General features: G+C 30.9%; 1 protein-coding gene across 1 annotated transcript in view; it reads right to left on the reverse strand.

Annotated features, from left to right (window-relative positions):
* Positions 1–1,743: 1,743 nt before the first annotated feature.
* The window catches only part of LOC145265520 (RNA demethylase ALKBH5-like), a 50,908-nt gene continuing 37,306 nt past the window's right edge, over positions 1,744–15,345 (reverse strand). The window contains exon 3 of the mRNA XM_080121434.1: positions 1,744–10,885. Within this exon, the coding sequence (XP_079977560.1) occupies positions 10,411–10,885 (475 nt within the window). The 3' untranslated portion in view covers positions 1,744–10,410. The remainder of the gene's footprint in view (positions 10,886–15,345) is intronic.

Below are 15,345 nucleotides of genomic sequence, written 5' to 3' on the forward strand. Positions count from 1 at the left end.
GATGATGATCTATTGATTTCAGCTTTACTGGTAATTTAAAATCAATAAATATTTATTATTTTATCATTATTACCAGAAATGAAAGATTTTGCTTTAAACAAAATCAAATTAAAAAAAAAAAAAAAAATTAAAAGAATCATTTTGGCATCGGAAAATAGGCATCAATTTTTCTGATTCAAATACCCCCAAAATCTTCGGATTTTTCTGATTCCCAATTTCGATTAATCGTCCCAACACTAGTATTCATATCTTTTATTATATGTACAGATACGTTAAACATGCATTAACTCAAGGAACATTATGAAACTAGACGATCACAAACATGAATGCTTATATACACCCACAACGAACTGTATATAAACGCAACGAACATTACTCGATGATCATAGAGACGATCACATGATCAATACATTAAACAGACTCATTCATATACACCTGCTATATAAACCCCCAGTATACAAGAGTATATACGGCATAATCACGTTTGACACACTGGTTCCCCTCAGATCACCGAAGTTAAGCAACTATGAGCCTGGCCAGTACCAGATGGGTGATCATTTGGAACTTCCAGGTGCTGCATGTGCTCTCTGCTTATCTTGGCATTGTTTCCAGTCGTTCTGGACTTTTTGCCACTGGATTCAAACAGTGCCGATTCAGGAAAGGTGTGAATGGGGATTGAGCGGCCCTTGCCTCACAATTACATGCACAGCTGCCCCTACATGGGGGTATCCTTTGTCTTTCGAGACTGAATGGAGACATCGAAACAAGAGTAACACTTGCATGTTTTCTCTTCCTGCTGAACCATAGTGTAATTGTGTCTAGAAGTAAAACCTGACCCGTGAAGGTTGAGGATATGTGTTGCATGGAGAGTAATGACATGAAAATGATACAATGGATGTGTAATGTGAGACTTAAAGAAAGGCTTAGATCTGATAACCTCCGAGGAATATTAAATCTAGACAGTATAGGGAGATGTGTGCAGAAGAGTAGACTTAGATGGTATGGTCACATTGAAAGAATGAATAAAAGTTCTTGTGTCAGTATACAGAGGAAGAACGAGAAAAGAACATGCTAAATGTGCAAATATTTTCTCAAATGTAAAAATACATTTGTGGGGGGATGATCTATCGATTTTAGTTTTACTGGTAGTTTAAAATCAATAAATATTTGTTATTTTATTATCACTATCAGCAGTAGAAGGTTTTACTTTAAACAAAATCAAATTTTAAAAAAAAGTCACTTAAAGAATCGTTTTTAGCATCGGAAAATAGGTACAAATTTTTTGAATTCTGATATCCTCAAAAGTTCAGCCTTTTCTGATTTCAATTAATCGTCCCAACACTAATATATAACTAATTGTACAGAATAAAATAAATATGTATTAGATACATTTGAAGCCAAAACAACACATTATAACAAAATAAACATTTATTTTGTTTGAAATTTATAAAAATATTGTTGATGCTAGGTTATGTGTATGTGTGAACGTTCACTACACACGTTGCAATCATCTGCTTTTTGTCTTTGTCTAAATTCAATACAAGATTCCAACACCTGTCACAGTATCAATCATGTGATCTTTGTTATTAATGTAACAAAAGTATTCTCCGCCCCACCTTCCAAAAAAGAAAAAAAAAAAAAAAGGAGAAAAAAAAAGAAAAAAAGTAAAAAAGAAAGAAAAAAGGAAAAAGAAAAAAAAAAAAAAAAAAAGAAAAGAAAAAGAAAAAAAAAAGTAAAGACAAGTCCAGTTTAAAACAAATAACAAGGTTTTATTTTAAGAGAAGTTACAAGGATGCTTTTTTTTTTGTCTTTCTATTGAACGACAGGCTTGCAATCAAAACCGAGCCTGGCCCAATTAAAACATATCTTCCAACCGGATGCAAACAGTCCATCAGCTTAGAACCCAAAGAAATCCAACTGACACCCTTTTCCCCGATCTTCTAATATATATACATTTAGTAATGGAACGATTCCAATACAATTATGGATTCTGATTCTGTTAAAATTTCTGAATAGGTAGTTGTAGAATAGTTTTAATCATTTTCTTTCTAGATTACCGTCAAAAACTACATATATTATATGCATATATTTTCGCAAACGTAAAACACACTTGGAATCATATATAAATTTTAATTTTACTAGCAATTTAAAATCAATAAATATTTATTATTTTATTTTTAGTGACAGCAATGGAAAATTAGGTTTTAAGCAAAATAAAAACCTTTAAAAAAAAAAAAAAAAAAGATAAATAAATAAATAAAATAAATAAATAAATTATAGGAATCATTTTTGACATTGCAAAATAGGCACTAATTCTTCCAATTCTGATGCCACCAAAAGTTCTGAATTTTCCTATGATACCATTTAATCATCCCAACGATAATATATAAAACACGGAATCTTAGCCAGAATTCCCCCTATATTAAAAAACAAAGATAAAGAAAAAAAAATCAATGATTTACGTACCCATGACGAAACAAAAACAATCACAAATTGATTAAATGGTTTCATTTGTTAAAAATAAAATCAAGTTTTACAACTAATTGAAGAGAGATTGTCTTGCCTGCCATTTTGAAAACAAAGTTAAGAAACAAAGGTAGATAACTCAGCAATAATTCAAACTTGTGTGATTTATGTGGTAATGACTACAAATTCCCATTGAACGTTTAAGAATGTTCTTTATAAAAATAAGACTACTTGATTGATTTATATGATTTGTGGAATATGATAGTTTCCATCACAGATACATACACAATTCGGATTTTTCTTTGTTTTTTAATATGGGAGGAATTCTGGACAAGAAATATATTATAGGTCAGTGCAAAAATTATGTTGTTTTTTGTCTTTTAACTTCATGTCAAAAAACATTTTTGCACCAACCTTTATTTATATATATATTAAATTGTAATTCAATGAATTTCAAAAAACTCTCATTGGAATGAAATGAAGTGGTTGAGTTTCATATCAAAGAATTTTTATTATTCTAAGCAAGACAAAGAATGCTTTAGAAAATTAATCTCCTTAACCTATGGGGTTTCGATGTCTACCATCTCATCAGAGGAGATAAAATATTAGCAAATCCTCCTGCTACAGGACTTCTGAGAAATGTATTATTTTGACTTTGACTTTCCATGTCTCACTGACTTTAGCAAATAGGGTGCATACCTTTATAAGTATTTGCTAATATTTTCTCTCCTCTGATGAGATGGTAGACATTGAAACCCTATAGGTTAAGGAGATCAATTTTTTAAAGCATTCTTGGTCTTGCTTAGAATAATAAAAATTCTTTGATATGAAACTCAACCACTTCATTCCATTTCAATGAGAGTTTTTTGAAATTCATTGAATTACAATTTAATTTATTTGCTCTATCTTGCATATCGAGCAATTCTTGTTTAGATGGGATAACTTACAGAATATTACTGCCAGTAATATTTTGTAAACCTACAATCTCACGTTTCCATAACAACTGATTGTTAAATAAAAAAAAATTATTCTGAAGTATATATATATATATATATATATATATATATATATATATATATATATATATATATATGTGTGTGTGTGTGTGTGTGTGACAGATGTTATCAAAAAGCACAAAATGTTTCTGTTTAATTCTTTTCCAATTTTCAAATTGTTCTTTTTTGTATTACTATCAAAGTTGTTGTTGCATCAGCATTCACTGTGGGTCAGTTGAGCCGGCTTCTCAACTGAATTCTCTACATCTTGTATAGATGCCATCCAGGCACGTCAGTTTGAAGCTGCAGTCGATATCAGATCCAACCATTCGTAGTTCCAGCATCATACTCTGTAGAGGTGAGAATACAGAATCAGATCAGCATCTGGCTTCACCGTGCTGTGGCAGGTTTTCAGCTGACCATCGCGTCAATTCTTCCATCCCTGGAGTGGGGCTGGGTTGATGGTGGCATGGATGAAGTCATCTGATTACCGGTGCAAATTGTGACCAAACCATCGGAGACATCTTCAAAGGCGGGTTCAGCAGCACGAACAAAATGTTGCAAGTGAGATCCATGTGTTTTTTTTTTTTTTTTTAATTTTTTTTTTTTATTGCGAGTACTTTCAACAGAGATTTTCAGTCGTCATCAGTTATGTGATCTAAGCTACAAAATGTGGTAATCTACGATTTTAAAAATTACATAAATAACCGAAAGAAGAAAAAAAAAAAAAAAAAAAAACTGTTGTAAATTTAGATTTTACCACAATGTAAATATTAATATAAATCTCTTAAAAATATTATACACACAATTATTTGGTCACACATTTAACATGTGACCAAGGTATAAATGTAAGACACATTCAATACTCATACATAATTTTTACAAAAAGAACAATTCGAAAATTGGAAAAGTTTAAGAAAATAATTAAACAGAAACATTCCATGCTTTTTAATAGCATCTTTCTAAACGAAAACAGGCTATCTAAATCTACACAATTTATATATATATATATATATATATATATATAATTTCAGGTTAATGTTTTCCAGCGATAAAGCAATCAATGAAGTTTTAACGATTAATTAATACAAGAGTGCTCAATACCGAAGTAGGGAGAGATATACTTTTTATTTGTTTTGCATAAGCGTTAATATGTTGCTACACATTCATGAGCATGTTTCAGTCAGCAAGTTACAAGTATCTAGAGAGCTCTTCAGGCGATATTGCTTATACAAGGAATACAGACTAAGCTTTTGTATAAGCAATATCATCTGAAGAGGTCCCTAGTTACTTGTAACTGGCTGTCCGAAACATGCTCATGGATGTGTAACAACCTGCAAGCCAAATACAAACTTTATATATACATATATTTTTCTGTAGAAATATATTTTCTTATAATATATATCAATCCTTATTTAAGAAGCTCAATGTAATTACAGAGCAATATAGTGAATAAATGACAAAAAGTTATATTACCAAAATCATGAGGTTGACCATCTTATAATTTATTCCTTTAATTCAGTTGACTTATACAATTCTTGACAGCATCGGTTTCGTAGCGCAAAATCAATAACTTAATTATTATATCAATCAGTGAATCTATCATGCCCTTAATTCATCAGAAGAAATAGCAACAATCAATCCGTCAAAAGGAATTGAAGTGATATTTGACATGATTAAAATGCGAAAATTAGAAGAGAGACTGCAAATACCTTTTTATTTTTCCATTTCACCATATTGAATTCTGATGAGTTAAGGGCAAAATAGATTCACTGATTGATATAATAATTAAGTGATTGATTTTGTGCTACGAAACAGATACTGTCAAGAATTGTATAAGTCAACTGAATTAAAAGGTATAAATTATAAGATGGTCAACATCATGAATTTGGCAAGATAACTTTTTGTCATTTATTATATATATATATATATATATTATATATATATATATATATATATATATAGACACACACACACTAGTGATGGGACGATTCCAATGTTTCCTCGATTCCGATACAATTACCGATTCTTTTAAATCTCTAAATATTTAACTATAGTTAAATATTTAGAGATTTAAAAGAATCGGAATCGGAGTTGTTATTTCCCCTGATTTTCGTAAAAACAGGTTAAATATGCAGAAATTTTTCTAAAACATCAAAATACACTTGTGAAGGATGATCTATTGATTTTAGCTTTACTGGTATTTAAATAAAAAAAAAAAAATCAATAAATATTATTTTATCATTATTACCAGCAATGGAAGATTTTGGTTTAAAAAAAAAAAAAAAAAAAAAAAAAAATCAAATTAAAAAAAAAAGACAAACGAATCATTTTGGCATCGGAAAATAGGCATCAATTTTTCCGATTTCCCCCAAATCTTCCGATTCTTGATTCCGATTAATCTACTAATATATACATACACATATATATATATATATATATATATACACACACACTGGTGTTATTTAGTGTAGCCCATACAGTCACCTATTCGAAAATGCCAGTCTGCTTTACTGACCGACCAGGGAAGGGGTACCATCTCATCTGATTATAACTGTTAGAACAGCATAGAACCTCATATCCAAGAAGATATTTCAAAGAGTCAGTCTATTGCTTGGATGGTCTCTTAACTAAATATATCTCACATTGCAAACCTACCGCTTAAAGCCTGCATCTATGCATCCCATTAAACATGCAGCATGTTTACATTTTTTTTTTTTTTTTTTTTTTTTTTTTTGTTAAATGTAAATTACTTTTGAGATTTTTTTTTTTTATCGTTTCAGCTGTTTTCACATATTAGTAGCTATCCTGATCTGGTATTGCCCAGGATTATTAAACCTAATTCAGACTTCATTTTATAAATAATAACCGGAGTATTAGTTCATTTTTTTGTTTTTTTTTAAACTGTCAAAAGAATTATGAAAATGGCTCCATTCCAACCCAGTCATTGCCTGTGAGTCTCTGTATTTTGACTTTTGTTTTGTCGTTTATTTTTTTTATAATTCATAAATAATTTAGAGATTTTCTTAACTCTTAAATTTAGCTCAGTGTCGCCTGATGTATATTGGTTAGAAGACAATCCAGAGAGGTATGAAATGTAATCATTTGCAATTTTTTTTTTTTTTTTCATTTTATAACATGTGTTATAATTTTGGATTATTTTAATTTCAATAGATGAATACTACTGTAATATTAATTTTTTTTTTTATCAAATTGTATATATACTAGTGAGACCTGTGGAAATTCCACAGCAGCCTCTTTTATATGTAATATATTGATGTTTGTATTCCGTGGATGTTTAGCACAACTGCAGACGCCCTGATATTATTGTAACTTTTTTGTTAAAACTGCAAAAGTATTTAAGCTAGCAGGGACGCCCAGCGTAGCTCGATCTTAAAATACACTTAGAGATCATATTTTAATTAATGCAAATTTTGTATATATTATTATAGAATCAATTTATTATAAAGTTGTGATTTCAAAAATAAAAAAATATATATCCATATAACTTGGGTGCATAAGCTAAACTGAAACCAAAATTTTTGCAGAAACCACTCTCTCTCTCTCTCTCTATATATATATATATATATATATATATATATATATATATGAGTTCCTTCAGCTATAATCAAAACCAAAACTTATGAAGAATTCTTGATAAAATTATTTATAAAAAAAATAGACGACTCAAGTGCCATCAACTATAATCGAAACCCAAACTATTAAACTAAGTGAAGAATTATTGGTAAAATTATATATTACAACAAATAGAAGGTTAAAAGAAAGATGTAAGAGTGACACACAAAATAACACACATGCTATTGTATTAATATATATATATATATATGTTTTTTTTTAAGAAATCCAGCAGAGTGCTCAATTATAAGGAAAATCCAAAAATAAGAGCATATTTATATTTTCTTTACAAAAACTTTTCGATAAGTCATTGATAGCGTCGGTTTCAAACCTAATAATTAGGGACCTCTCTTCGATCAATACTCATCTCAGGAGATGAGTATTGGCTGAAGAGAGCTTGATATGGGTATCTAAAAAGGTCCCGGGTTTGAAACCGATGATACAAATGACTTATTTCATCTAAAACTTTCTGTAAAGCAATTATAAAACATATATATATATATATATATATTATACACACACACAAAAAAAAAAAAAAAATAGATGATGAAAATAAAATTGAATAAATTAGAATATTTACTGATGCATCAAAAATTCAAACAAGGTATTATAATATTAAAAAATCCTTAATCCATAGATTTTCCAACATGTTCTTTACATCAGAGCATAAAAATTATTAAAAAAAGAAAAATGCATCAGTGCTTAGCATAAATTTGAAAATATATATGAAAAAATATATAATATAATATTTCGCAAAAAAAAAATAAATAAAAGGCATTTTCAAATAGAATAACAAACCAAAACTCAAATCAAAAAATTACTAATATTTTTTTTTTTTTTTTTTTTTTTTAATATATTTTCACATTTATGCTAACTAGTGATTCATTTTTTATGAATCTAAAAGAGATTATGTTTGAAAAGTCCATGGATCAAGGATTTTTCATTGTCATAATCTCCCGTTTGAATTTGATGAATCAATTGTATTTTCATCATCTATTTTCTTATTTCTTTAATTGCTCTATTATCTAGTATATTGAGCTCTTTTATTATTTTGATATTTTCAAATTCAAAATATTTATATTTGTGAGATTATATATATATATATATATATATATATATATATATATATATAAGAAGAACAGTGTAGTTCCATTCCAAGATCCAAATATTTACTTTTCATGCAAAACAGCTCCTCCAGCATGTTAAAATTTCGGTACATTTTTTTTTATAGATCAGTTTCATTATCTAGAAATAGTTATGTCAATACCACCTCTTTTCGTGCATATACTCTTCAGAAAAATTAGAAATTCTTTGTTTAGATAGAAAAAAAAAATACATGACAATATAATGCTGCAAGAAGAAAAAAAAAATTCATAGAAGACTCAACATTCTGAAGAGTATATACACAAAGTTTTACAATATTAAATTTATATTATTTTTTTTCCTGCCAAGTTTTTCAGTATATTCAAATGTAATTGCCTAAAAAAAAAAAAAAAAAAAAAAAGAGAGAGACCCACATATTTTGGAGAGGCAAGTTGAAGTGATTTAGCAGAAGGTGTTAATCTACAATAATATCAAAGAAATCTTGTAATATATTCATTTTTAAACAGTTCTAGTATTAGATCTCAGTTTCTTGTACATAAAATGCATTACAATTCAACTTTGAGTTTTCTAATTTTTTGGATACATAGAATTTTTTTATGGTATTGCAGCATATTTATGTGCATTTACTATTAATTTCTAGAGATTTTCAGTGGCATATTTGGACTCTTTGCACAAAAGTACATTTATATGGAAAATTTCATTGCTTTATCTTGTGTTTTAACAAAGATATAACATTTTTACTGAAAAAGTAATGAAAAAAAAAAATGTGACAAAATGCATATGGTCCAAAAGTGGGAAAAATATCCAAACATGTGAGGCACAAATTAGTCATAATCTCAATATTTTTTAGTCAGATTTTAAAAAAAGTTTTTTTTAATTCTTTCTAAGATCAAGTTCTTTGTATGTATGCCATTATTGAGATATTTTAACCAATTTTCAATTTTTTTCATGCATATTGTTATTTATATGCAATTCCAGAACAACTGTAAATTGAATTCACTTCAGACAAAACTTAAAAAGCATGTGTATCCCAAGATATGGTTGTTTTTGTCAAACTGCAAGTCAATTTTTTTTATGCATTCCTGATCTTGTTTATAAAATTAGAACTTTATCAAATTCTAACTTTGTTTTGAGTGTATAGCAGCACTGATGAAACGGATGTAATATTATAAATAAAAACTTGCTTGACATGAAATTTTTAGCCTTGTTAGAAAAAAAAAAATAATTATATATATATATATATATATATATATATATATATATATATATAAAACCGTGGACTTTGCTTGCTTCCTGTCTTTGCCGATCGGGTGATTCCATCTTTTACAAAAAGGGATGACAAGTGAATTTATATATGTACATGGGTGTGGCTCAGAAACTAAGGAATAAGGGTGGAGAGCTGTAGGTTTTGGTTTCGATTATAGCTGTTGGCATCCAAATCATATATTATTAGTTTTGATCTCACTACTATATATTAGGTTCAATTAATCAATAGAGAATTTTCTCTATAATAAATATGTAATCTGCATGAATTAAAATATTATATTCAAGCGTATCTTATGACCAGGTAATGCCGGGTAGCCTGCTAGTATATATAAATATATATATACAAGTACATGTATTTGAAAATGAAAAAGGAAAACTAATTGCTTATAAATTCATCTACATTTCCTTTTTATTTCAAGACTTTATCAATGTAACTGATGTAAAGTAAAATGCAGATATATATATATATATATCGCTCATTAAGGCTTTTAACAGCGGGGGAAAGTAAAGGAGAAGATTCAATCTTTTTTAATCAAAATATTTCATACAAATTTTCTTGAAAAGATTTTGGTTTGAAAAAATATTTGATTTTCTTTTTTTTTTCTTTTTTTTTTTTTTTTTTTTTTGCAAACCTCAGGATTTTACCCTGAACAAATGAGTCCGTAGAAGAGGCACACACACACACACACACACGTATACAAATAGAGATACTCGCATACACACACACACTTTCCTTTTTTTTCTCTTTTTCTTGACATCAGAAATTGATGACATTGCGTGAGCATCTGGGATTAAAAAAAAAAAAATATTTCAAAATTATTCTTATTCCATTTTATAAAAGGAAATAAAACAAGAAAATAACCAAAGTAACAAAAAAAAAAAAAAAAAAATGTCAAGTTAAAAAAAACAAATATAACCCAAATCATCATTCATTTGAGACTGATTAAGACCGACAAAGGTCTCTGTGCTTTGACGTCTGCTGCGACGATCCTTTATGCCATTTCGACTTCTTTGACCGACTGTGTCTCTCATCATCGTCGCTAGAATTATTGTGTTTATGGCTGTGGCTGTCGCCATGACGATACAGTGAAGAACCTCGATCATCATCGGCACGATCTTTAGCAGAAAAAGAGTTTTTACGAGGGCAAATCACTTTCGACTGGACTTTCACTATCTCCGACCTGAACCTTCCATTACAATCCGAGTCGTCATCGTCATCAGAAGTAGAAGGTAAGTGACTGGTACAAAAACTTTTACTTGCTACTTTGTGCACGGAACTCTTTGTCGTCGTTGTTCGGTGGCCATCTTCTAAAGCATGTGTCGTATCACAGTTGGCAGGTAATTCGTTCAGTTTACTACGTTTATGAGTTGAAGGGCGAAAGGTATCAAGACGCAATCGTGGAGCTGATGGAAACACCCTGTGGAAAGAAGAAAATAAAAACATTTATAAAAACATAGCGGGATGTTAACATTCTAGCAATCAACATTTCTAACTTTAAATCTATATATGAACAAAACAGATGTACGCATCAAATCTGTTGCCAACGTAGCTGGAAAAATGGTGGGATCCTTCTACTTCTCCAGTAGATATCTCACTGCTGATGCAATTCTCTATCTATATAAAAGCCAAATATGTGCAAGGATGGAGTAGTTGCCACATCTGAGCAGGAGTTGCTGAAAGCAGCTTATCCTGCCTTGACAGAGTTCAAAATAGATTTCGTAGCTTAGGAGCTCTTTTAGGGCTAATAAAAACACTCCATTTTTGGGACTATTTTACCATATTTGTCCAAAATTTTCTGTGTATGTCTATTTATTAGCAGTTTTGCATGGTACTAAACTCAAATTTAAATATGTTAAGGCCTTGGGTTGGTTGGTTGTTTTTGTTTTACGGCATATCAACCCTTTTCGGGTTATTTAATGCCGAATCCAAAGATTTTGAAGAAAAAAATTTTTAATAGAATATATTTGTTGTTTTCAAGTCAGTTTCTATTCAACCCATAGTTGGAACCCTAACAGGTACTACCACTCCGGGTCAGAGTGGACCTGGGAGCAATGGTAATTAAAGGGTGGCTCCACACTCCCCAAAGCCCGCAAGCTGGGGCCTCACCACTGGATATAGTTTAAGGTCATATCCAAGACCCCCATTGAGGGACTTTTACCCTCTGTAGGGAGGCAGTCGATGTATTCTAATGCCCCACCGACAGGGCCGGTTAAGGCCTTGGGACTTTTGAGGCTAAATGTGTGTGCATGTGTGGGGCAAATGATGGGGGGGGGCAAACAATGGACTTCGTCATTTCTTTTTTTTGCATGGTGTAGAACTCAAATTTACATATGTTAAGACCTAAAACTGCACCATTTGTTCATTTTCACATTTTCACCAGGATTTCACGTCCCCCGGGGACTCTTATGGCTAAATGGGGGGGGGGGGGATACTGAACTCGATTCATTTTCTTTATACCTCGTTCACTGTGTATTCACGAGGGACCATGCATGCTTCACTTTTTTTTTTTTTTTTTTAGAGGTGGTGAACTTTAAATTGATAACTATTTTCTTTAGTTGCAGATTTTGCAACTATCAGTTAGTTCGAGTTCAGCTTGGTTTGGCAATTCACCACAAAAGAGACTGACACCTGAGCAGTATTTACAAATTGTGAAAATTTACAATAAATTTACTGAGAGAAACATTTAATGAATGAATAATTTCACGAAACTGACCTGAATAAATATTAATTTTTACCCATCTTGGGACAGGTATTTTTCTAGTTTTAGGAGGGTCATTCCAACAGTAAAACCTATTATTTTTAACATGAAAAGTTGAAGAGCTACAAAGATAGAAGTTGTACCATTAAAACAAGCAACCTTTTGTGCTCTAGAGTTTATTTTTCTACATGGTCACTATTCTCAATGCACTGTTGCCAGGAATTTAGTGATGCATCTCTGCTTTTGATGTATGTCTATGACAGGGGTTGCTTTCTTGAAATCTCACACAGGCAATATCTGCAACAGAGAGATGAAACTTTCAAGGCATGAATGCATAAGTTCAGTCATCATAACAATGCAAGATTGCAATCTACTCTGATCCATTTGTGCAGAATAAGAATTGGGAGTCATTACTTTTGGAATGCTCTTCGTATTTGCAGAGACACTAGTGATGGGACGATTCCAATATTTTTCACTGATTTCGATACAATTACTGACTCAGTTTTAAATTTCTGATACCGATTCTTTTTAAATCTTTAAATATTTAGATATAGAGTTTGCTTTTTGTTGGGGGTAGGGGGTGATTACCGTAAATATTCAGGTAGTAATGTCACTTCTGGGGGGGGGGTATTAGATTTTAATTTCACTGGTAGTTCAAAATCTCTACAATTATATAAATGCAACTTTGTGTGAGTTCCTTATAGACTGTGAAACGGTTGAACAGATTTTCATTAAAATTTACAGATCTTTAGCGTATAAGTCTGGGAGCAATTTTAGTTAAGTTTTACCTCAGAATATCCCCGATAATTAACAATAATCTATATTAGAAACCATTATTTTAATTTATCATTGGTAAACTCAATTTTTCCATGTTGTCACTTAGCAACAATGATAGAACATTGGGCTGTGAAAATTCTACTGTGAGTAAGTTGATAGCATGTTTTTTTTTTGCATGACGTCGTCTGTAGGTTCAAACCCCGCACATAAATTTCTTAATGTTTGTTTTTTAAATCAAAATATTATATTTAAGCGTATTTTACGGCAGGAAAACACTGGGTGGTCTGCTAGTTTATGAATATTTATTGCTAGCAGAAGTACCCATTATTGACAGGTTCAAAAGAGCCTTAGAAAAAGAAAAAGAAAAAAGAAAAGAAAACAAGTGACGATTTACAAATCCATATGTACACATGTGTTTATATATACATATATTTATTCAGTTGCATTAGGTAAAAATGTCTTACTTGTTATGTCTGTGACAATGTCCATTATTAATTTCAGAAAAAAATTCCCTTTTCAAATGGTGGATGTAACAGATTGATTCAAAGCATGCTAGATGATGAAGCGGAAGTTGGATAGCCGTGAGGGGCCTCGGAGCAAATGTGAGGAGGGGATTTATGTATGGTCTGATTAGGTAATTAACATGTTTATATTTTTTATTTGTTTTTTTTTAGTATATAACTTGTTGCTTTAGTGTGAGGTCTTTTTAATGTTCTCTATTTTATTATTATTATTTATTTATTTTCTGCTGATATGTGTGATGCCTTGGTTTATCTAGGTCATGTAAGTCGCTAGTAGGCTGTGTTTGGTTAGCTATTGAAGGATAAAAGTAGAGGTGGGATGTGAGAGGGGAGGTGGGGTGCGGGGTGTTTAGGTTAGTGTTGCGAGGAGTAGGAAGATTGGTGGGAAGGGAGCATTGGGATGACATTCCTTGGGAGTTGTTAATTTAAAAACAAAGAAATAAATATATATATATATATATATATATATGCCAGCGATCACCTTATTGCACTAGGGGATCACCACACTCTTCAACAAATCCAGGTACACTAAAAACTTTGATTATGTGAGGTCGCATGGTGTGGCCCTCACTTGAAACCACATCAAAGACCATGACCGTGGCTGGAAACTTTTTTGAGCTGTGCCCTCAAGCGTTGAACTGTCTGGATTTGCATTTTGAGGGTGCTGGCAATGGTCTTATTGTCATAACTTGTATCCGTAGAGAGCACAAGTTATACAGTGGCGCATCTCCGATCTTGCTGGTTGAACATTGTCATTTTCAGACATGATAGAAGGCTCCTATCGCTCTTGGGATTTGTATACAACTGGCACATATGACTTGCAACAAAAAAAAAAAAAAAAAAAAAAAAAAAAAAAAGAACGGTTTTCATCGAACAGAAATGGAATCAGGTCTTTTTTAGGGCATGATTTATATCATTCCACCCTTGAAAATTGCAGAAAAATCTTTGATTTTTTTTTTTTTTTTTTTTGTTACTTCTGAGTTTACAGACTCGCAATTTCAGCAGCTGACAGAAATAACTGGAAAAAGGTCAGCTGAACATGTCTCAATTTTTAAGGAACGTGCCGTTATTTTTAGCTAATACGAATCTATGAAGGCTACTTCTTTATAAATTGGAATCTATGAAGGCTATTTGGAAGAAATAAACTCAATTTTAATCATGCAAGTTAGGGTTAGGGTTAGATGCACGTTTGTAATTTTATTTATTGTATTTTTCCTGTTTATCTTCATAATTTTCTCGTAGCGGTTCAACGTTTTGCAATTGGCTGCTTCCAGTTATTCCTGTCAGTGGCCGAGTACACCCGAGAAACTGGAAATCATGGATTAATAAATGTAGAAGTAACTTTTTTTTTTTTATGAAGAAAATAATTTCCTTTATGTTTTTTAGCAATTTACTATTAACTAGCGAAGGAGGGGGTGGGGGGGCTGTTTGCCCGGGCGTAAAATACGCTTAAATAGGATATTTTAATTTGTCCAGATTTTGTAAATATTATTATTCATGATTTCAAAAGTAAAACAAAAAAGTATTTGAATGCCCTCAGCTAGAATTGAAACCGAAACTAACATTTAAAGCTGATGACGCATATAAACTGATTAAAAATTAATAAACTAAGATGAATGTACAAAATTCATAACGATTTTTTTCAATTTTTATCCATTTTTGACCCCCTTAAAAAACAATTTTAACCGGCTAAAGATTCATAAAAGAACGGCCTTTTAGACTTTTAGTCTTGGAGGTGATAGAGTTTGAAAATATGGAGACAGACAGTCATTTATATATTAGATTAAGAACCCGGGATTTTTGGAAAATCTACAACAGCGTAGTAAATAATGGACAGTCAACTATTCCCCCACTATCAAACGATCATGAGGTTGCTTACAC

The sequence above is a fragment of the Euprymna scolopes genome, chromosome 40 (genome assembly GCF_053919585.1).
Source record: "Euprymna scolopes isolate OS-2025 chromosome 40, ASM5391958v1, whole genome shotgun sequence".
Taxonomy (NCBI): domain Eukaryota; kingdom Metazoa; phylum Mollusca; class Cephalopoda; order Sepiida; family Sepiolidae; genus Euprymna; species Euprymna scolopes.